Source organism: Oryx dammah, unplaced genomic scaffold, assembly GCF_014754425.2.
Source record: "Oryx dammah isolate SB20612 unplaced genomic scaffold, SCBI_Odam_1.1 HiC_scaffold_27, whole genome shotgun sequence".
NCBI classification, from domain to species: domain Eukaryota; kingdom Metazoa; phylum Chordata; class Mammalia; order Artiodactyla; family Bovidae; genus Oryx; species Oryx dammah.
Genome location: NW_024070211.1, coordinates 104,623,506 through 104,646,071, shown reverse-complemented (window position 1 = coordinate 104,646,071; position 22,566 = coordinate 104,623,506). Strand labels below are relative to the sequence as shown.

The 22,566-nt window shown below is 36.6% G+C and overlaps 1 protein-coding gene across 1 annotated transcript in view; it reads left to right on the top strand.

The window, feature by feature from the left end:
* SLC38A11 (solute carrier family 38 member 11) overlaps nucleotides 1-22,566 on the top strand; it is a 63,416-nt gene that overhangs the window by 7,638 nt on the left and 33,212 nt on the right. The window contains exons 4-7 of the mRNA XM_040229253.1: nucleotides 2,529-2,663; nucleotides 3,642-3,707; nucleotides 4,909-5,015; nucleotides 7,425-7,504. Coding sequence (XP_040085187.1) covers nucleotides 2,529-2,663; nucleotides 3,642-3,707; nucleotides 4,909-5,015; nucleotides 7,425-7,504 — 388 coding nt within the window. The remainder of the gene's footprint in view (nucleotides 1-2,528; nucleotides 2,664-3,641; nucleotides 3,708-4,908; nucleotides 5,016-7,424; nucleotides 7,505-22,566) is intronic.

Genomic DNA, 22,566 nt, shown 5'->3' with positions numbered 1-22,566 from the left:
AACTTAGCAGCAGCAGCAGTTACTGGCAACAGAGTTAAGATTTTGGTTAAATGCATATATGGATTCTGGGGCTAGACTACCAGGGTCTGAGTCCTGTCTCTTCCTTATGAGCCCTGTGACGTTTAGCAGTTTGCTTAAACTTCTGTGCCTCACTTTTCTCATCTGTCAAATGGAGGATTGTAATAGCACCTACGTAGGGTTTTAGTGATGGTTAAACATGTCAATAAATATAAAGCATTTAGGAAAAGGCTTACCCACAGAAAGTGTTAAGTATTTGCTACTGTTTTTGTGGTTATCATCATTACTGTCATTCTCATCAGATTCCAAATGCAATGCTTTTTCTAACATCACATGCATCCTATAGAAAATAACTCAAAATAGCACAAGTTTTCATTCCTTTAGCATCTGTAGCATGCCAGGCATTGTGATAGGCATTTAAACATCATCACATCATCCTCATAGACACTTCAACGTTAGGGTATTGCCTTACTTTTCAGATAAGACTCAGAGTTTCATTCAAAACCCCACAGCTAATAAACATTTTTTCTGAGAAAAATTATGAAAAGAGTTGATTTTTATTCAAAATCATTAGAGGATTTTCCTGGAGGATTTTAAGCAGAAGACATGGTCGTATTTATGCCATGGTCGTATCCATCTGGTAAGAGAGAAAATGTCTGGAAAGTACTGGTAAGGAGAGGATGGTGAATGAGAGAACTATTAGGAGTTTTTACAGTGCAGGCAGGAAGTAATAGAGGGGTAAACCCTTAAAGCAGGTTAGAGGTTAGACATGAGGAGATACAGTTGAATAATTTACGATGCAGTAGTTAATGGATTTAGGGGCCAAAGGAAAATAGAAGGTGGTGGATAATGGGAAATATAGTATGACTTCAAGTTTCTCTTGATACTATTCACAGTTTGGAGAAATATGAATGCAGAAGCAGGCTCCAGAACAAATATATAAATTAGAATTTGGACACCTAAATCAAGATGCCTACAAGATCTTCAAGGTAAAATATTTACTAGACAGCTAGACACAGAAATCTGGAGTTTTGGGGAAGTCCTGACTGGAGATACAAATTCAGGAGTTCCTAACATCTGTGTGAAAATTGAAGCCATGGCTGTGAATAAGATCACAGTAAGACATCTGGAAGAATGAGGAAAAAAACCCCCAGAATCCAGGATTTGGAAGAGTTAAAGAAACTGGTGAAAAAACTAAGTATAAATGGCTCAAAAGGTAGGAGGAAATCCAAGAGAAACTGGTGTCAGAAAGGAAAATGCCACTGAAAAGGCAAATACTATTAATATTTAAGAGGTTTCGACTGGATTTATCAACTTGGAGCTCACTGATGAACTTGTTAAAAGAAATTTCAAAGACGTGAGAGAATCAAGGTGGAAATGATATTGCGGTGATTTGTATTTTCTTCTTTGTACTCTAATATATTTCTGAATAACTTAAAAGACAAAAAAATTACTTGTATTAGAAACATGAGCAAGACTAAAAAATAAGAATTTCTTTTTCTTAATGTAATTTTCTTACACTAAAAGGTAGGAATCATACCTTCTGCACAGTTATGTATCCAGTAGAGTTGCAGTATTATTCTCTAGGTGCTCAAAAAGCATTGAGTTAAATGAGAGAGAGAATAACTTTTCATTGTACATTTTTCTATATATTTGTATCTTCAATTTCAACTCTAAAATTGGAACTTAAATCTCTAAACAGTAAATTTCAAAAAAATTCTTAGAGTAGCCTGTTAACCCGGGGAAGGCGATGGCACCCCACTCCAGTACTCTTGCCTGGAAAATGCCATGGACGGAGGAGCCTGGTAGGCTGCAGCCCATGGGGTCGCCACAGTTGGACGCGACTGAGCAACTTCACTTTCACTTTTCCCTTTCATGCATTGGAGAAGGAAATGGCAACCCACTCCAGTGTTCTTGCCTGGAGAATCCCAGGAACGGGGGAGCCTGGCAGGCTGCCGTCTTTGGGGTCGCACAGAGTCAGACACGACTGAAGCGACTTAGCAGCAGCAGCAGCAGCAGCCTGTTAACCATAATGACTATAAAACAAGGATATTAATTGTACTCTGTTATAAAACAAATTATCCGATTCTCCTCATTCTATTTTTTTTCTGAATGTTTAACAGCACATTTTATTCTCAGTCTTCGCATGTTGAATGCCTGTGAAATACTGGATAATGCTAACTTCTGTTGCTGGAACGTTTGAGCCGCATCCTATTAATAGTTGTTGCATTGGTTATGTTAGGAAGGTAAAATAGAAAACTGAAGCTTTAACTTCATGGCATGGATATGTTAAGTCTGTTTGCATCTTGATTAAAAAATATATAACTGGAAGCAGTACAGCTTCATGGAAGATAATGTTTTATGAAAATAAAGTAAGCCTTGCCATGGTAATTCACTTTAGCACTGAACTCTTCTTTAAAGCTTGTATTTTTCTTTAAGTCAAAATATTTTTTAGAAAACCTTTATATTAAGTCTAATCTGACATTTTTTAATGGTTATTTTTGCCACAGATTTTTCCCTCATTCTGTTGATAAAAGGAGCTGCCCTTTCTGGAACAGACACTTACCAGTCTTTGGTCAATAGAACTTTTGGCTTTCCAGGATATCTCTTACTCTCTGTTCTACAATTTTTGTATCCTTTCATTGGTAAGGATGAATATGAACATGAACATTATAATTACTTTCATAAATACACAACCATTTCTGAATAAAATAATTTTAATAGTTGTTAGTCATTAAAGAATATTAATAGTTGAAATATTTTTCACTCTGAGTTTTTAGCTATTTTTCCATTGTTTTCTGTTCCTTTTGGTCTGTTTTCTAATTATTTCATTCAAATAAAGTAAGATTGATTTTCACTGGATTAATGCTTGTAATTCCCTAGTTTGGTGAAGGATATTAAGTTGACCAAAAAATTCATTTGGATTTTTCCATAAGCTGTTATAGAAAAACCCAAACAAACGTTTTTGACCAACGCTGTAGAATGATCTGGGAATAAAAGTAAATGAGAGAAATAATAGATTTCTTCTAAGCTAAAATTTTTTTTTTTAAAAACTAAGGATTTGTGGAAGTCATGTCCAAGGCCAACATGCTGCTTTAAGTTTGCACCCAATACTTCTAAAATAAGTAATGTGTTAACATTCACCAATGGCTGAATTGATTTCATTTTAAAAATTAATAACACAGAAGCTGTTATTCAAACCACAAGTTCCTTATGTCTCTACAGAAGGCTAAGAATATATTTCCCCCAAATATTGCTTTTGAAGTCTTCACAATTTTCTGTTATTTTTTCTCACTTTGAGCAATACATGTGTTCCTAAAGAGTATTTGGACACTGAACTTTAATAACACAACAAATTGCATTTTAAATGCCTACCAAAACTCACTATTATTTAAAGATGTTCTGAAAAGAATCAAAGTGAAAATCTTTGTAATGCAAATTGATATTCTCCCACAAATCTGCTGTCTAGTTATTTTTAAAGTCTTACATATTTGTAATCAAGGTAAATATTTGAAAGTAAGCTTATGCCACTATTAGAGAAGTGATAACTGTTTACTTTCAAAATATTCAAGGTGAAATATATGATGATTTATTGGTGACTGTTGTTTTAATTGTGTTTTTAGCTATGATAAGTTACAACATAATAACTGGAGATACTTTGAGCAAAGTTTTGCAAAGAATCCCTGGAGGTACGTCAATATATTTATTTTATATAGTTATTCATAATTAATCATAATAATTTGAAAGTATATATTTGCAAGTGGAAGAATTGGATGACTTCAGATATCCAGTGATATCTATGATCCAATCTGATTCTAAAGTATTAATCCACTTTTATGTATAATTTAGTTCTAATTTAGCTATTTAAATATTATTATTTATGCTACATAAATGCTACATATCACCAACTCTCTGTGTATCACTTTTTCATGAACTATTTATGCTACACCATTTCTTTTTTATTTATTTTTTTACACCATTTCTTAAATAAGCAAGCTAACCTTTGTCCCCATTATTTGTATTACAGTATAATTTAATGTAGTAAAACTAACCCTTCTTCATGTATAGTTCTGTAAGTTTTGACAAATTATCCAGTCATACAACCACAGCCACAATCAAAATACAGAACAAGTCCATATCTCCCCAAATTTTCCTCATTCCCCTTTGTTGTCAAACTTTCCCTCATCTCCAGTGGTTGGGAACTACTGATCTGACTTCTCGTCCTGCTTTTGCCTTTCCCAGAATGCCAAAGAAAAGGCATCTTGGAGTAGCCAGCCTTTAGGGGTCTGTCTTCTTTCACTTAGTATATTAAATGTGTTTAGGGGTTTGTTAGTGATGTACTCCTTTTTTTTAATTTGCTGAGGAGTTTTCTGTTATATAGATATAAACAGTTTATCTGTCATTCAGTTGAGGGGTATTTGGATTGTTTCCTGTTTGACTTGATTATGAAAATGCCTCTGTGAACATTTTAGCAGATCTTTTCAAAATTTGCCAAAGCGCCACTCCCCATTCATCCTTTCACCGTATCATGGCTATTTGAGTAATTTAGAGACTGTGAGTCTTTTTGTTTTGAAAGTTCCTCTTCTAAGCCACGTAATCTCCAGTAGGAAATATTCTCTAAAGGGACAAAGGAAGGCAGAAGCAGGAAGCCTGAGTTGGAGGCTACTAAACTAATGTGAATACAAAATACTGTAACACTATGTGAGTTATAAGTTAATCCTTGATGCTGTTATTACATAGAACCATGAATAGGTTTCATGGTTCTATGAAACTTATTCAAAATTGTTATTTATGTATCACTTTATAGTAATTGTCATTTTATAATTAAATATTTGACTACTTGGGTCACTGGTATTATTCATATCTAATATAATAATTATTGTATTTCAGTTGATCCTGAAAACTTGCTTATTGGTCGCCATTTCATTATTGTGCTTTCCACGGTTGTCTTTACTCTGCCTTTGTCCTTGTATCGTGATATAGCAAAGCTTGGAAAGGTAATTTTTACATTTTAAATAAGCAAAGAGATGCACTATGTTACCTGCATTAACTTTGTAAAACTACTGCCTATATGACCAAATTCTTAATTACAGTATTCATCTTTAGTTTCTTTTAGTTTGCTTATACTTGTATTAATCTTTGTTTGATAGTTTATCTTATTTGGGAGAACTGATAGTTAAACGCTTGATGAATATGAAATGAATAGGTCCCTTTCTTATTCATTTTTTAAGGCAGATATTCTGATATCAGACAGAACACTTTAAATTTAGAAAATATAAAGAACTATATTAAACCAACTCTATTTACTGAAAAGAAACTATCATTTTTTGTAGATAGTTTAGACAATTTAAAAGTAAATTAACTTTAATGAAGTAAGAATGAATGAGTTAATTTTTTTGTTGTAAATTGGCTTTGTAAATGACTTTATTTTTTTTAATTACAATGTCTATTCTGCCCATTTTTTATCCAGTGAATTTAAATATCAGTATATTGATTGGTTAAGAATCTGGCCAATATTTGTGATTCTTATTGCTAAAGAAAAATGGTGATTTATTTGTAATAAAACCAATCAAATAAGCATTCAACTCACCACGTATGCTTATCTCTATACATTAGCCTTTATCTGGCTGTATTTTTCTACCTCACTCTCATAAGATGTTTGTATTTTACCCAAAATGTTATTGGCGCTGCATCTACATTATGCCAAGCATTCTGAGGAAAAAAAAATTTTTTAAAGAATGAGTCATATATTTTTTCAGTCTATTTTGAAAAATCCAACAGTTGATTAATTTTACTTTTCACTGTATGTTTGTGTGTATACACAGTGGTGAAGCCCCTCCTTCCACGCAGAGCTGAGAGTGGGGGTGATATTCCAGTTTTCTGCCCATGCTGTCTTCTTTACATAACAGGGATCCAGAAATAAATAAAAATGTATTAAAAGGGACTTTTTGGGTGAATTATCTGAAATATACGAACTATTCCCCATTTTTTATGTTCAGTATAGACATAAATGTTTTCTTCTGAGAGCAAAAAGCAAGGCATTTGTGAGAAGACAGCTAATATTCTATCATACTGATAACATTTGAGCATTTTGTCCCGAAATGTCCCTTACAAATGTCATACTGAAGTATCTAAATAGATCTCCCAATGCAAAGCAGAGTGGTAGGAACACTCGTCTGGAGTCAGGCTGCGTATCTGAATTCCCCTTCGGCCACTTTCTTGCTGTGTGACCTTGGGATTTTTTTCTTAATATCTCAGTGGATCAGAGGACTCGTAATAAAACCTGCTCTAGTTTAAAAACTAACAACCCAAGAAATAAGATTAATGACAATCAAATGAAATAAAAGCAATTTTATATTTGTCTTATCAGATAAAAAATTCTAAAATGTGTTTATTCATTATAAAAAATTGAGTAGAAACACAAATTTAATGTAATGAGTGAACAGAACACATACACACACAGGCCGGTTTATATTTTGATCTGTTGAAATAGTATCAGAAGAGAGAGAAAGTAGCAAAGAAGATTCTGGAAGCACAGCTGCTGCTGCTCAGTCATGTCCAACTCTTTAGTTAGTTAGTTAGTTAGTTAAGTTGCTCAGTCGTGTCCAAATCTTTGCGACCCCATGGACTGTAGCCCACCAGGCTCCTCCGTCCATGGGATTCTCCAGGCAAGAATACTGGAGTGGGGTGCCATTTCCTTCTCCAGGGGATCTTCCTGACCCAGGGACTGAACCCAGGTTTCCTGCATTAGAGGCAGATGCTTTAACCTCTGAGCCACCTGGGAAGCAGCTTTGTCCAACTTTGCGACCCCACAAACTGTAGCCTGCCAGGCTCTTCTGTCCATGGGATTTTCCCAACAAGAATACTGCTGTGAGTTGAACCCGTGTCTCCTGAGTCTCCTGCATTGCAACTGGATTCTTTACCACTGAGCCACTGGGACACATCAAAGGGAGAAACTGCATAGGAAAAATGGACCAATAGAGCTGGAAATCAGAAAGGAAGAAGCAGAGGCATCCCAAAATGTGTGTGAGTGGGTAGCTGTAGGGGGATGTTGTGTAGGAAGGGCCAGGGTAAGATAAAGAGAGTAACAAGAAGCAATTATAGATAGAAAAAAAGCACAAGTCAACACTAAAAACCTGACAAAAAGTGAAAACATAACTGCACTTTATGAAATAGTCATATTTGGTACTTGCTCTATTTGTGGGAAAAAAAAAACTAAGAGTATGATCTGATAAAAAATGTACATGCCTAAGATTATTAACAGCAATTGGTAAGAATAAACTACTAAAGAATTATATCCTAAAAGCTACATAAATTTAGTCAAGTAAAAAGTAAATCACCTAATATTTTCAATAGAATTGTCTCTATTCTAAACTGATGCTATATCTTTACATTTTCTTTTGCAGATCTCTCTTATTTCTACAGTTTTAACAACTCTGATTCTTGGAATTGTAGTGACAAGGGTAGTTTCACTGGGTCCACACATGTAAGTTTTCTTGCTTTATTGGTTGATATTTGACTTATACCCATCATTTAGGCTTTCAGATGATATACTATAGATGCAGAAATACAAAGTTATAGTACCAGAAGCATCATTTAACTTTAGTATTTGATGAAATGCAAGAACGATTACATTAAAGTAGACCTACATTTTCCCTTGGACCCTGCATGGCTGATGAGATTAAATTATGTTTACTTATCACTTTAATAACCTGCTCAAAAGATTAAAATAAGGAAGGGATTTTGAATAGTGAGAAATAGGAACAAGGTAGTGCAATGGTAGATAGCAGAAGGAGGGAAGATGATAGAGGGTAGAAATTTCTGTGTCTATCCCAGAGTTAAATCTGTTCTTAACAAAATTTTCACCAGTCTAGGCTGAAATGAGAATGATAAAGAATATAGTGGATGTTTTCTCTATTGAATGAAATACAGTCACCTTGAAAATCACTTTTTTCTCTACTCAGATTATGTTCTTTTCTTGTATTAAAATGCTTTATCATTTGTGAACTGATAGTGATACTTGGTAGTAGTATTTGTTTTTTTATATTATTTGGCTAAATAAAATGTTGGCAACTTGGCATTGGGTCCCCAAACTTAAAAAATGTTACTTATCAGTAAAATTTGAAGTATAAGTTCTACTGATCTAAACCACACAGTTTTTATGCTTTGATTATAGAATAGATTTATCAGATGAGAACTGGATAATTTATGTCTGTAGTCCCAAGAGAATGCTAGAATGAAACTAGCCTAAATTGGCTTTAAACACAAAATTGGGTTCCTACAATGCAGAATAAATATTTGTTGAATAAATTAGTAAATAATACATTATGGAGTTGCTGTGATACCTTAAATATTTTCTTTATCCTAAATAAGACAAAATTAATTTAAGACATAATGTCTAACACAGTACAAGGAACATGCTGGGTCTTCAATTAATGTTATCTATTAAGAAAAAAACCTGGTGAATAGCTATAATTGATAACAACATCTCCAAGGTAACATTTTTTTCCTACTGATCATTGTTCTGCAAAATCACTTCATTTTCCACTATATATGCTTATGTCAGGCTTTTTAATTTACCAGAAAAATACCAAAAATTATGCTTTAAATTTATCTGAAAAAAGTGTGAAATTTCTGAACTAACTTTATTTCATATGGTCTTTACAAAAAGCATTTATTTTTTAAGGATTTCAATAAAAAGGAAGAGTACAAATATCCATAATATTTATATTAATCTTCTCCTCAAATAACTTAGGAGAAGGCAATGGCAACCCACTCCAGTACTCTTGCCTGGAAAATCCCAGGGATTGAGGAGCCTGGTAGGCTGCAGTCCATGGGGTCGCAATGCGTCGGACACGACTGAGCGACTTCACTTTCACTTTTCACTTTTATGCATTGGAGAAGGAAATGGCAACCCACTCCAGTGTTCTTGCCTGGAGAATCCCAGGGATGGGGGAGCCTGGTGGGCTGCCGTCTATGGGGTCGCACAGAGTCAGACACGACTGAAGTGACTTAGCAGCAGCAGCAGCAGCAGCAGCAGCAGCAGCAGCAAATAACTTAGTCCCAGGTCATAGTTGTATTAGTCACTTTGGGCTGCTAGAACAAAATACGATAGACTGGGTAACTTGAATAGCAGATATTTATTCCCCCCTATTCTGAAAACTGGCAGCTTGTTGGGTTCTTCCTGACTTGGAGATGCCTGCCTTCCTGCTGTGTCCTCAGTGGCAGACCATGAGAAAGACAGCAAGCTCTCTGGTGTCTCCTCTTATAAAGACCCTAATTCTAAACCTAATTGTCTCCCTATCCCTTGTCTTCAGACACCATCGCACTAGAGGATAGGGCTTCAGCATACGATTTTGTGGGCAACACAATTCAGTCCATAGCAATAGTGTTTTTGAAAGGTACCTGGTTCACTTCAATGTGGCCATGTATTCTTTCATCTAGTAAGCACTTGTTGAATGCCTGTTGCTTCTGTTTTGCTGTGCTGTGCTTACTGCATGTTGTTCATGATCAACTATGGAGAAGGGATTTATTTTAAAAGAAGAAGAAATGACAGTGCAGTATTAGGAGTGAAAAATGGAAGCGTGAATGAGGGGCAGTGGCAATGCTGGAGAGTCCTTAATAGTCCGAATTACGGAAGGCTTCCCAGAGAAAGGAAAATATGATCTGGGAGTTTTGAAAGAGGAATCTGAATTTTCCTGATAGATAAGAGTATAAAAGGAATTACAGGCCTTGGAAAGGTAAGCATAAAACACAGAAGCACATATTAAATTCTACTAGATACACTTAGCATCTATTATTTGTGGTTGCAGCTGTTTAGTCACTAAGTTGTGTCCAACTCTTTTGCAACCCCATGCATTGTAGCCTGCCAAGCTCCTCTGTCCATGGGATTTCCCAGGCAAGGATATTGGTGTGGGCCGTCATTTCCTCCTCCAGGGAATCTTCCCAGCCCAGGGATCAAACCCACATCTTACGCTTTGCAGGCAGTTTCCTGCACTGCAGGCGGGTCTGTTACCAACTGAGCACCAGGGAAGCCCATAACATTTATTATATTGGTACTGTACCCAGCTCTGGCTTTCAAAAGCGGAGTTCAGAGCCATAAAAGGCTAATAGCAATATCGAACAGAATACAATAATAATTTTTGGTTAAAATGTTAAATTGTATAAGACAGCTATTTTAATTGAAGCTTTTATCATGAAAAGGAATTCTAGAGAATAAATCAAGTTATAATAAAAGGTTTTCTAGATCTGATAAATAGAGTACTACAGGACAATATTGAAGGGGGAAAAAAAAGTAGCTAAAAGGTGAAAGTAAATAAATGTCATTAGTTGACCCCCAGCAGAACATTTTAAAACAATGATGTTCAACTCTCCTTCATATTAGAATTACTTGAGTAGCTTTAAAAAATGCTGATGCCAGACCCTCACTTGCAAAGATTCTGAAGATTGATGTAGGGGCCATGCAATTGGGTTTATTCCTTAATGACTGTGAGTCTGTGAATGAATATGTAGAGCTTCTTAAGTTGAAGAGATGAAAATCACATTTTAACTGACACTATTTTCTAAAAATAGACCAGAGATTTTGTGTTATTTATTTTAGTGATTGTTGTGTCATTATTTTTCATGATTCATCCTTCACTTTTTTTTTTCATTTTTTTCTACATACACAATGTGTGAGATACTGTTGTGAACACAAAGAGAAAATCTCTCTGCTCTGAGGGGCTCACAGTTTAGTGGGAGAAATAAGAGGATGAAATAACTGTCATATGTGCATTGTATGTTGATAGAAAGGAAAAAGGAAAGAGAAGACACTTCCTGGTGGCACTAAATGAACTGATTTTTTTATGGCCAAAGAGCTATTTATTTCTGTTATAAACAATATGTGACCTGTATATTTTAACCTTCCTCTAGTGCTAATATCATATTTTATCTGAGTCTTGGAAATTTTCCTAATAACAGGGATTATTTACTTAACTATTCCAATATTTAGATGTTAAAGAAGTGTGTTTTTAATACTGTGCTGCCTTTTATTTCTGTTTAAATACTACTGCAAACAACTTCTGTTTGTCCAGATTTACAGTCAGGCTAATCAAACCCTGTGTTCAGGGGCTGGCATAGTAGCTAGTCAGGCAGGCTTCTTTCTGAAAATGTGACAGCCTAGAATGCCTATAATCCATAAAACATGAGAAATTCAATACTCTGTGTGTGTTTTTCCTCATTTTTGTTCAGATGAATGATCAGAAATGCTGTACTTTTTCACAGGGCTTTTAAAGTGGTATTTGAAAAAGATCTTTAAACCTGCTATCAGAAAAAGAGGAAGGTCTGCAGTGGCTAGTGCTATTGACCTTGTTACTATGGAAACACCTTTTTAGTGGTCGTGTTTTAAAAATAAAACACACAATTCAATTTCCTTTCTCATAACTCATAGGGCCATAAATTCTGCTTTTTGATATGGTTTCAAATATCTCACAGTCCAACGGCTTTTGGTTCTTTTTGGAAATAATGTTCAGTTTTTATTGTATTTTCTAACCTTTTGCTTCTAAAAACTGAGGTGCCGAGGCAATTTAATTGCTTTCCAGAAAGTGTGCTAGTATCAAAATGCAATAACACAGTTTTCCTTTTTTTTTTTTGCCCAAACTACAATCAGAAGCATTATCATTGTGAAACCTTCATTCTGTGCCTCACTAATATTCAATTCTTTACATTCAGGATGGAGTAATAGTATGCAGGCCAAATTTACATCTATTTTCTCCTCATAAAACATCTCTTTTACAATAGTTTAATCAATAGTGCAGTGTTCCAAACATAATTTCCTAAAAATGTATCTACACTTTTAATAGGTATTTATGCATATAAAATATAAAATATGTCTTTTCCAAGGTTCTCAAAACACTTTAGCTTTGTTAACCCCTTATTCATTCTAACCCTGAAATTCCACAATTAAAGCCCCATAGTAAGAGGAATTACAGGGGGGATTAAAGAAGGATCAGAAAAAAATCATAAAGACAAAAGAGTAGTGCATATTTGAAAAGGAAATGATTTGTTCTGGCAAATACCACTGATACTTTTTTGATGATGCATAAATTATTGCCTTTTTTATTGCAAATGAAAAACCATAGAACTGGTTGAAGTAAAAGAGAATTTATCCCCTCACACAGCTATAAAGTTCAACACTGTTTCTATTGTTATATTTCATTGTATTTAGGAGCTCAATCGATAAAATCATAGTTTTTCTTTTTTCATCTTTAAGCTTTGTTTCCGACTTTGGCTCTAGTTTCTGAAGAATTTCCCCTCCTTGTGACAAGATGGCAATGGCAGTCTTAGCCTACATCTATTCAAGTCGGATCCCATAAAAAGAAAAGGAGCTTTCTCATTTGGTTTTTTTTTCTTTTTAACCTCAAACCTCACTTCAAATATTGGTGTGAATTGGTTCTAATGAGAACCCATGATGATCATGCCCTGTATTGAGTTGCTAATGTTTATGTTACGTACCTACCCTTGAAACTAAGGATAGGATCAGCTCAACTAAAGCACATAGGCTATGGGTAGAGGAAAAGGTACCCCAAAGGAAATAAAGGCAATGATGCCAGGAGAAGAGTAGTCCTGGGACTTCTCTGGTGGTCCAGTGGTTAAAAATCTGTGGGTTTGATCCCTGGCTGGGGAATTAAGATCCCACATGCTGCTGCAGAGCAACTAAGCTCATGAGCCATAACTAGAGAGTCCATGCCACAATGAAAGATCCCACACGCCACAACTAAGACTCAAGGCAGCCAGATAAATGAATAAATAATTTTCTTAAGGAAAATTAGCCTTTGCATAGCGCAAACTATAGATGTTCACTTTAAGTGGTAGGAGGTTACTGGTAGGAGTTTCAGTCAAATGATACAAGTGGAAGCTAACTTATTAATATATAAGTTAATTTGTCAAAAAACAAAATCTTTTGTCTTTTAAAAACATCAATGTATGAAAATCTGCCGACAAATCAGTGGCTTAAGTTATTAAGACGTCTAAAAAATATCTTTTACCATAGGAAATATTGAACATGTTATAGATTAAGCCAAAAGATGGAGCCAGAGAACCCCAGGAGATCTTGAAAAGTCGGAACTCATAATATAAAGTGATCCTTGGAGAAGATGGAAGTAATGGGATAATAAAAATGATCTTGGGACAATAAAAATTTCATATGAAAACACTTTCTGGCCAAGAAAATTTTCCTAAGGCTACTTCCATAGTAGTCAAATGTGCTCACTCGTTTGTTAAAATACCATTTGACTCCAAGTTCTGGAGCACTAGTGTTAAGTGTTCTCAGACCAAATGCCAACATGAAGCAACAAACAGAACCATCGTTTGACTTGAGCTTGCATGAAAATAGAAAAAAAGACAGCTGCAAGGCTATATATTCTCAGAGAAGATGAGTCTAGTCCCTGTCACAATGGAGCTGGAGGAGCAGCCTAGGCTGGTCAATATTAAGAACTCATTCTATTCACTATCAATTGTTTTTTATAAATGCTGACTTAGTGAAGCTTGCCCCCTGTGTGTTATTTCCAGTTAGGACCTAGACTGGTCTCTGGTATAGATCAACAACCAGAGAGCAAAAAAAGAATAGCCTGTTCTTTCACTTAATAAGCATTTATTAAATATAGTAACTGATACCAGTCACTCTTCTAGGTATTGAGGCTACAAAGATGAGAAAGCACTGTCCCTGACCCCAGATATTTATAGTTTGTGGATGGGGAGAACAGACATTTAATCTTAATATAATATTTAATACAATTATTATACTGTGCAATGGAAACAGGAAGTGCCCTTAGCCCAACCTGGGCAGGCAGGAAATATGTCAAGATAAGGCAGTATGTGATCATCTGCCTTTAAAACAATTACTTGGGTCAAAAAAGGAGAGGAGGGAGGGGTAGGAAGCTAATGCTGGCAGAAGTGAGTGCTGCCCAGAGGTGTGATGATTATAATCACCTAAAGTTTTTTTTTTAATTTATTTTTAATCGGAGCATAATTGCTTTAAAGTGTTATGTTGGTTTCTGCCATACAGCAACATGAATCATCCATAGGTACCCATATGTTCACTCCCTCAGGAACCTCCCCCATCTCCCATTCCTCTAGGTTTGTGACATAAAGTTCTAATATTAGGAGATCCATTGGAAGGACACTGCCATTGGTTAGGGGAGCAATCAAATGAAATAAAGTTGCCCCTCAAGAATTTTCTCAAAAACTCTATTTTTATTTTATGTTTTTCCTGTATTTTATCATAGGTTTAACAATAGTCATGTCTCCATATCATCTCTTTTGAAAAACTACCAAGTATAGTACTTTCCCAATCTACTGACCTCTGTTCTCCCAGCTCCAGCCACTGTACAGCTTCTGTATTTGGTGATTCTGAAAGTCTGGCTAGAGTGAACAAAAAAATCATCATAGAGACCAATATGGAAGGAAAGCTTTACATGTAGTGCTGAGAAGGTAGGATTTGTTCTTTAATGATGGGTCAGTTAAAGTTCTTCAGCGGGGCAGTAACCAGAGCAAGACTCCATGCTGAACTTCTCTTGCAGCAGAAGTGAGGATAGATGCAGGTATAAAGACCTGAGAGGAGGCTATCTATAGCAAAGGCATTCAGGCAAAAGGCATTGGAACAGTATAAGAGGCAAGGCTGATAGAAACGAGGAGGAAAAGAGGAGGGTATTGCCAAGGTTTTTAATTTGGACAACCGGAATGGCGGATGGTCCAGAACTCACTACCAAAAGAAGAAGATGGAAGAGTCTGTTCAGTCAGTAACCATTTACTAAATGCTTACTGGGTCAGTCACTTTTCTAGGTGCTGGGGATGTGAAGATCAGTATTGCCCAGTCCCTTTCTGCAGGTCTCTTATAACTTATTGGTGGTGCGGTGGGGCGGATAAACACGTAAAAGATAACCTCAATAGACGGACAGAATTAAGAGCAGGGTGCCGATGGGAACATGGAAGAAAAACCCCAGCTTCTTTTAAGCTGTTAACCAGGATAAAAAAGGAAACAAGTCTGGAAAAACACAGAAGTTTTTTTTTGTTTGTTTGTTTTTTAATATCAATTTTGAGTAACCGTTGGGGTGGAGAGGAAGGAAGAAGAAGTTTTGGAAATGCAAGTCTGGAGTATAGGGAGATTGTATAGATACAAGATTGTATAGAGACAGCACATAACAATAAGGTGAAGAGAGGTATGACCCATGTAGAACCCCAGGTAGAACCCCAGAGGTAAACACAGTTGACCCTTGAACAACATAGGTTTGAATTGCTTGGGTCCATTTATATACAAAGTTCTTTCAGTAGGAAATAATAAGGATCACAATTGGTCGAATCCAAGAATACAGAACTCAGATAGGGAGGATCAACTAACTATAAGTTATACCTGGATTTTTGATTGTTTTGAGGGTCAGTGCCCTCAAGCTTTGCATTGTTCAAAGGTCAGATGTCATAATCTGGAGCTCACACATCTGAAATTACATTTATTTTAATGGAAACCTTGAACACTTGCATTTAAAAACAAAAGAATAAGTTTTGATGTTTCAAGTGATTCCCGGGAAGAATGCTCCTGAATAGCTGTATGTGTTCATGCAGACTGCAGTTGCCTATAGGACTGACTCAGAAGAAAAGCAAGCTTGGGAGCGAGGAAATGGCAAAGTGCTGTCGGCTGATGCAGAGCTGGGGAAGTGGTCAGAACTGCTTATGTCACTAATAGCTTGTGGTGTGACAGGAAACATGGAGCCTTTGTTTGTGTGCCAGCCAGAGCACTTAACTCCCGGATGTGCCTGGTTGAAGAGGTTAATATGTCAGGCTCTCTTAAAAACGCAGGCTCTGCTGAGATTGTATGACTTGGAAGGTGCCTGTGTTTAGCTGAAAAGGGTTCTTCCAGGTACAACATGTGACGTCCTACCCTCCTGACTGGAGGTCTGATGTTCTGGTGATCAGAAGCATGCCTCTGCAGCTTGTTTTCTCCAGTTTTTGAAGACTAGAGATGTATTTGGTAGGGCTTGCTGTCTACTGCTTTACCTTATTATTCCTCAGCTGCTGTAAAGATAAGGACAAGTGTGTCTTTTAAAATAGGGTGCAAAGCTTGAATCCAAGAATCCAAACAGAGATAATTTTGCAAAATGAATCTACCCCCCACCCCCAAACCACCCCCCATGGCAAACAGAAAGAAAAGGCTTCTGAATATTTTCTAACATCTGTCTGGATTTTTCAGACTAAGATAAACAGTCATTCTTGTAAAAGTATTTACAAACTGCTACAAGTGAGTCTCTATTTCTGTTAGTATTAAAATATGTTACAACACTAGAAGCACTGCTCCTTAAACAATCTGAACCTTATAATAAGCCTTCATTATGTTGCCATGATGTGAAGATGAACTATGGACAGAGGTTCATGACATTGTAGAGGAGACAGGAATCAAGACCATCCCCATGGAAAAGAAATGCAAAAAAGCAAAATGGCTGTCTGGGGAGGCCTTACAAATAGCTGTGTAAAGAAGAGAAGAGAAAAACAAAGGAGAAAAGGAAAGATATAAGCATCTGAATGCAGAGTTCCGAAGAATAGAAAGGAGCGATAAGAAAGCCTTCCTCAGTGATCAGTGCAAAGAAATAGAGGAAAACAGCAGAATGGGAAAGACTAGAGATCTCTTCAAGAAAATTAGAGATATCAAGGGAATATTTCATGCAAAGATGGGCTCGATAAAGGACAGAAATGGTATGGACATAACAGAAGCAGAAGATATTAAGAAGAGGTGGCAAGAATACACAGAAGAACTGTACAAACAATCTTCATGACCAAGATAATCACGATGGTGTGATCACTCATCTAGAGCCAGACATCCTGGAATCTGAAGTCAAGTGGGCCTTAGAAAGCATCTCTACAAACAGAGCTAATGGAGGAGATGGAATTCCAGTTGAGCTGTTTCAAACCCTGAAAGATGATGCTGTGAAAGTGCTGCACTCAATATGCCAGCAAATTTGGAAGACTCAGCAGTGGCCACAGGACTGGAAAACGTCAGTTTTCATTCCAAAGAAAGGTAATGCCAAAGAATGCTCAAACTACCACACAATTGCACTCATCTCACTTCCCTGGTGGCTCGGACAGTAAAGCATCTGTCTACAATGTGAGAGACATGGGTTCAATCCCTGGGTTGGGAAGATTCCCTGGAGAAGGAAATGGCAACCCACTCCAGTACGCTTGCCTTGAAAATCCCATGGACGGAGGAGCTTGGTGCAGGCTACTATCATGGGGTCCCAAAGAGTCAGGCACTACTGAGCGACTTCACTTCACTCACACGCTAATAAAGTAATGCTCAAAATTCTCCAAGCCAGGCTTCAGCAATACGTGAACCATGAACTTCCAGATGTTCAAGCTGGTTTTAGAAAAGGCAGAGGAACCAAAGATCAAATTGCCAACATTTGCTGGATCATTGAAAAAGCAAGAGAGTTCCAGAAAAATATCTATTTCTGCTTTATTGACTATGCCAAAGCCTTTGACTGTGTGGATCACAAGAAACTGTGGAAAATTCTGAAAGAGATGGGAATACCAGATCACCTTACCTGCCTCTTGAGAAACCTGTATACAGGTCAGGAAGCAACAGTTAGAACTGGACATGGAACAACAGATTGTTTCCAAATAGGAAAAGGAGTATGTCAAAGCTGTATATTGTCACCCTGCTTATTTAACTTATATGCAGAGTACATCATGAGAAATGCTGGGCTGGAAGAAGCACAAGCTGGAATCAAGATTGCCAGGAGAAATATCAATAACCTCAGATACGCAGATGACACCACCCTTGTGGCATAAAGTGAAGAGGAACTAAAAAGCCTTCTGTTGAAAGTCAAAGAGGAGAGTGAAAAAGTTGGCTTAAAGCTCAACATTCAGAAAACGAAGATCATGGCATCTGGTCCCATCACTTCATGGCAAATAGATGGGGAAACAGTGGCTGACTTTATTTTTCGGGGCTCCAAAATCACTGTAGATGGGGATTGCAGCCATGAAATCTAAAGGAGATCAGTCCTGGGTGTTCATTGGAAGGACTGATGCTGAAGCTGAAACTCCAGCACTCTGGCTACCTCATGTGAAGAGTTGACTCATTGGAAAAGACCCTGATGCTGGGAGGGATTGAGGGCAGGAGGAGAAGGGGACAACAGAAAATGAAATGGCTGGATGGCATCACTGACTCGATGGACATGAGTTTGGGTGAACTCCGGGAGTTGGTGATGGACAGGGAGGCCTGGCGGGCTGCGATTCATGGGATCACAAAGAGTCAGACATGACTGAGCAACTGAACTGAACTGATCTGATTTTTCTTGTATTTTTTTTCTAGAATCAAGACTTGCTTTTGGTTCTGTTTTGAATCATGTTTTGTTGGGTGTTCAGTTTAGCTTTAAAAAAAAATTTTTTTTTAAGCAGTTTTTAGGTTACAACAAAGTTAAGAGGAAGGTACAGAGATTCCTGACAAACCCTCTACTTTCATACATGCATAGCCTCGCCCATTACCAACACCCTCTACTAAGATGGTACATGGGTCACAATTGATGAATCTAGGTTAGTACATCATCATTACCCAAAATCCATAGTTTACATTAGAGTTCACTCTTGGTATTGCACATTCTGTAGGTCTGGACTAATGTATGATGACATGTAGTCATCATTATATAAATATGCAGTGTATTTCACTTCCCCAAAATTCCTGTGTGTTTCCTCTATTCGCCCCTTTCCTCCACCCCTAACCATGGAACTGCTGATCTTTTTACTGTCTCTATTGTTTTGCCTTTTCCAGTTGCCTTTTCAACTACAGTTGAAGTCATAGACTAAGTAGCCTTTTCAAAATGGCTTCTTGCTCAAGTAATATGTATGTAAGGTTTGTTCATGTTAATTCGTGGCTTGATAGCTCATCTCTTTCTCGTACTGAGTAATATTCTATCATCTGGATATACCAGAGTTTATCCATCAACCTACTGAAGGATTATCTTGGTTGTTTCCATGTTTGGCAATTAGGAATAAAGCTGTATTGTATTGGTGTGGCAGGTTTGTGTGTGGAATATGTTTTCAAATTCCTTGGGTAAATACTAAGCGATGTGATTGCTGGATCCTATGGTAAGAATGTGTTTAGTTCTGTTAGACACCATCAAACTGTCTCCCAAAGTAGCTGTACAAGTTTGCATTTCCACTGACAATGAATGAGAGTTCCTGTTGCTGCATTCTCACCATTGGAGGTGTCAGTGTTCTAGATTCTGGCCAGACTAATAGATGTACTTTTGTTTTTTCTTGTAAGGGAAACAGTGGTATCTCAGTGTTGTTTTAATTGGCATTTCCCTGGTGACATATGGTTTGGAGCATCTTTGCATACACCTATTTGCTCTCAAGATATGTTCTTCGATGAGGTGTCTGTTAGGGGATCAGGGGATCTTCGGCCATTTTTAAATTGGATTGTTTGTGTTCTTATTGTTGAGTTTTACATGTTCTTTGTATATTTTGGAGTTAATGAGTCCTTTGTGAGATGTCTTTTAAAGATATTTTTTCCTCGTTTAGCTTTTGATTTTGCTTAATTTTGTTATTCATTTTCCAAATGCTCAAACGAATAAGACCATCTGTCAGTCTTGTTATTTTTACTAGAGACCCCCTTTCAGAACCTTTGTCCTCTCTCTTTTCTAGATAGAGTGATTTCTCAGTTTGCTGTCCCACCGTCTTTCTAGGACTCCCTTTCACCTCTGTTTTGTGTTGGACACCCTACATTCAGTTTCTCAAGTCTCTCTCTTTTCTTTGTTTTGTCCTTTTGCTAGCGCATTCTGAGCAGCTTCCTGGTGTGTCTGAGTCCTGCACACACAGGCCTTTAGCAAAGAGAATCAGCTCTCTCACATCGTCAGCTCCCTCGGTGTTGTTCTCAGCAGTTATGAGTGACATTGTAAGCATCCACTTCCCTTTTTTTCAAAATGTCTTCTCTTAGTGATGTCTCTTCTTCCACGATCCCCTCCCCTGGTGATTTGTCTTCCGTTTAAATTCCTTTAGTATCATTCTAGTGAGGTCTGAGACAAGAAGTTAAGTTCATGTGTCCCATCCACTGAGTTTATTTGGATGTCCAAGTTTAACACTTGATTATTAATTTGCCTGCAGATTTAAGTATAAATTCAAGCATTTTATTTAAAATACATTTTCCTCTTTAGGAAAGTTATTCCATTGTTTGTGAGGCTTGCACTGTGCCATGAAAAACAGCAGAGAGATTGGGGTTGGGGGGAGAAAAACTACCTGTATCAGCACTTAATTGAAAGTTTTGGGAAAAGATTTCTGTGTAAAAAAAAGGACTAAAATAAGATTTTATATTACTTTGCTAAATATTTCTTTAGCCCTCCCAACCCCCTGCAAAACTGGGAATCAATTACCTCTGCCAGTTATTTGTGCATTCAGTGAAGTTACTGCATCTTCAGTTTGGTAAAGATTAATTTTCCATTGCTTCCAAAGACTGTTCAACACACACACACATACACACACCTGAAGATTTTATAATATGTGCAAGGCCATATCACCTTATTGAAATAAAACATAGGACCTCCAAATAATTCCTGAAAGTGGAATTTTCAGTTTCCTAATGTAGCAAGATAAGATAGCTTCTATCTCTCTATGAAAAGGTAGTGTTAAGAGTTCAAGAAATGAACTTAAATGTTCCTGTCCTTATTTATATATTTAACGATGCTGATGATGAAATGCATAAATATTCTTTCATAGTGTTTCCCCATGGTGAAATACAAAAGAAAAACATTTTACTTTTGGAACATGGACAAAATAAAATGCTTTCTATAATCAGAAAAGTATATTACAAAAAAATAAGAATAACTCTTAATTTATTTGTACATAGCTATATAGATAGAATCTTAAAAAATTTTAAGTTAATGTTATACTTTTTTTCCTCTCAAGTGATTAGTCTAAGATGTTATCCAAGTGGTGATTAAATAATCAGGCAATTTGCCTCTCTATCCATTTTAGATGTCAAATATCTTAAGGTTCAATGGGTGCCCTTTTTTATTCAAATGTTTAATTATCTTCCATTGGTGATAGTCTCCATACCACTGTAGCAAAGTTTTATCACTACAGAGCAGCTCCTCAGCTTAGCTTGGGAAATTGACACTAGAGCTAAGGAATAAACCCTGGAATGAGGTGAGCAACTCCAAGTACCCTGAACTTGAGTGGCTTTCGGCAGCTGGAAGTTGCACTAATTTGGCAGACCAGGTTATGCAGAAAATTGTTTGGAGTATGGTGGGTGGGAGAGAATACCAAATATTTACTGTGAATATCTAAAGCATAAATAAACCTGTCATCTTTTTCATCATTATCAAAACCAGTTACAGATATATCGTCTGTTATCAAGATTAATCATTCACTTATTTAAAATAAGAATCACTTACCTTTCTCATAGTCCCTTCATTTTCTACAAGAGTATGAATACCATGGCAAACATTTCATTTCATGTATTTGCAGGTCCTTACACCCAGACTAAGACATGTATTATTACTTTAGTGGCAAGAACATGAGCAAAGGGAAAAAGAGTGGAAGGAGCCCCATCTAACCTGGTTTGTCCACTATATACCACACTTTTATTCACTTTCTCTTAGCCCTTTAAAAAAATGCTTATTTAGTGTGCTGCATGAGGTCTTAGTTGTGGTGCATGGGCTTAGTTGCCCTGTGGCTTGTGGAATCTTAGGTCCCCAGCCAGGGATTAAACCCAAGTCCCCTGCACTGGAAGGTGGATTCTTAACCACTGGACCACTAGAGAAGTCAGATATATAAAATAGAGTTAATACTGTCTCTGTTCTACAGCAGAGAAAACTGAGACCAATGTCATTAACTAATCTGCTGAGAGTCAGCCTGCTAGTATATCATAAAGGTAAAATTTAAATCCAAGTCTGTCTGACCCTAAAGCTCATTATTATTATTTTTTTTCATTTCAGCTTGCTGTAATTATCTTTTTTCTTAGTCAAGAGAAAGTTCTTTCACAATAGGAATTAAGTTCACTATTGTTCTAGTTGTCCCTTATTGATAATATTAATCAGAGTTTTATCTGTAGCCAACAGGAATGACATTAAATGAAAGAAGCAGGCAGGAGCCAAATGGGGATTAAAAGCTGGTTTATTCATCATTAGGTAACACTGACACTTGCTGAAAAAGACACTGTTGACGTCAGTGGGCTAATTTCAAAGCTGTTGGCTTCCATTGCAGACTCTAGAAACACACCAATAAATGTGGTTGGTTTCAGCTCTCAAGGAAGTGAACCTTTACGGCACCAACAGAAGAATCTAAACCAAAAAGAAATCAGAGAGCAGTTCTATTTGGAGGTTTCTTCAGAACAAAATTAGCCTCTCTTTGTGCAAAAGAAATACTCCTGAAGAGTTGTATGTTAATTAGTGTTAATTTGATTTTGAAAAATCATTTGAAAACCATTTCTACTTTACAGGTAACTTATTGTGAATTATTCTTTAAAATTAAAAAAAGGGAACCATGTTTTGCCTCTGTCTCTATTCATAATGACAATTTTGATTTATT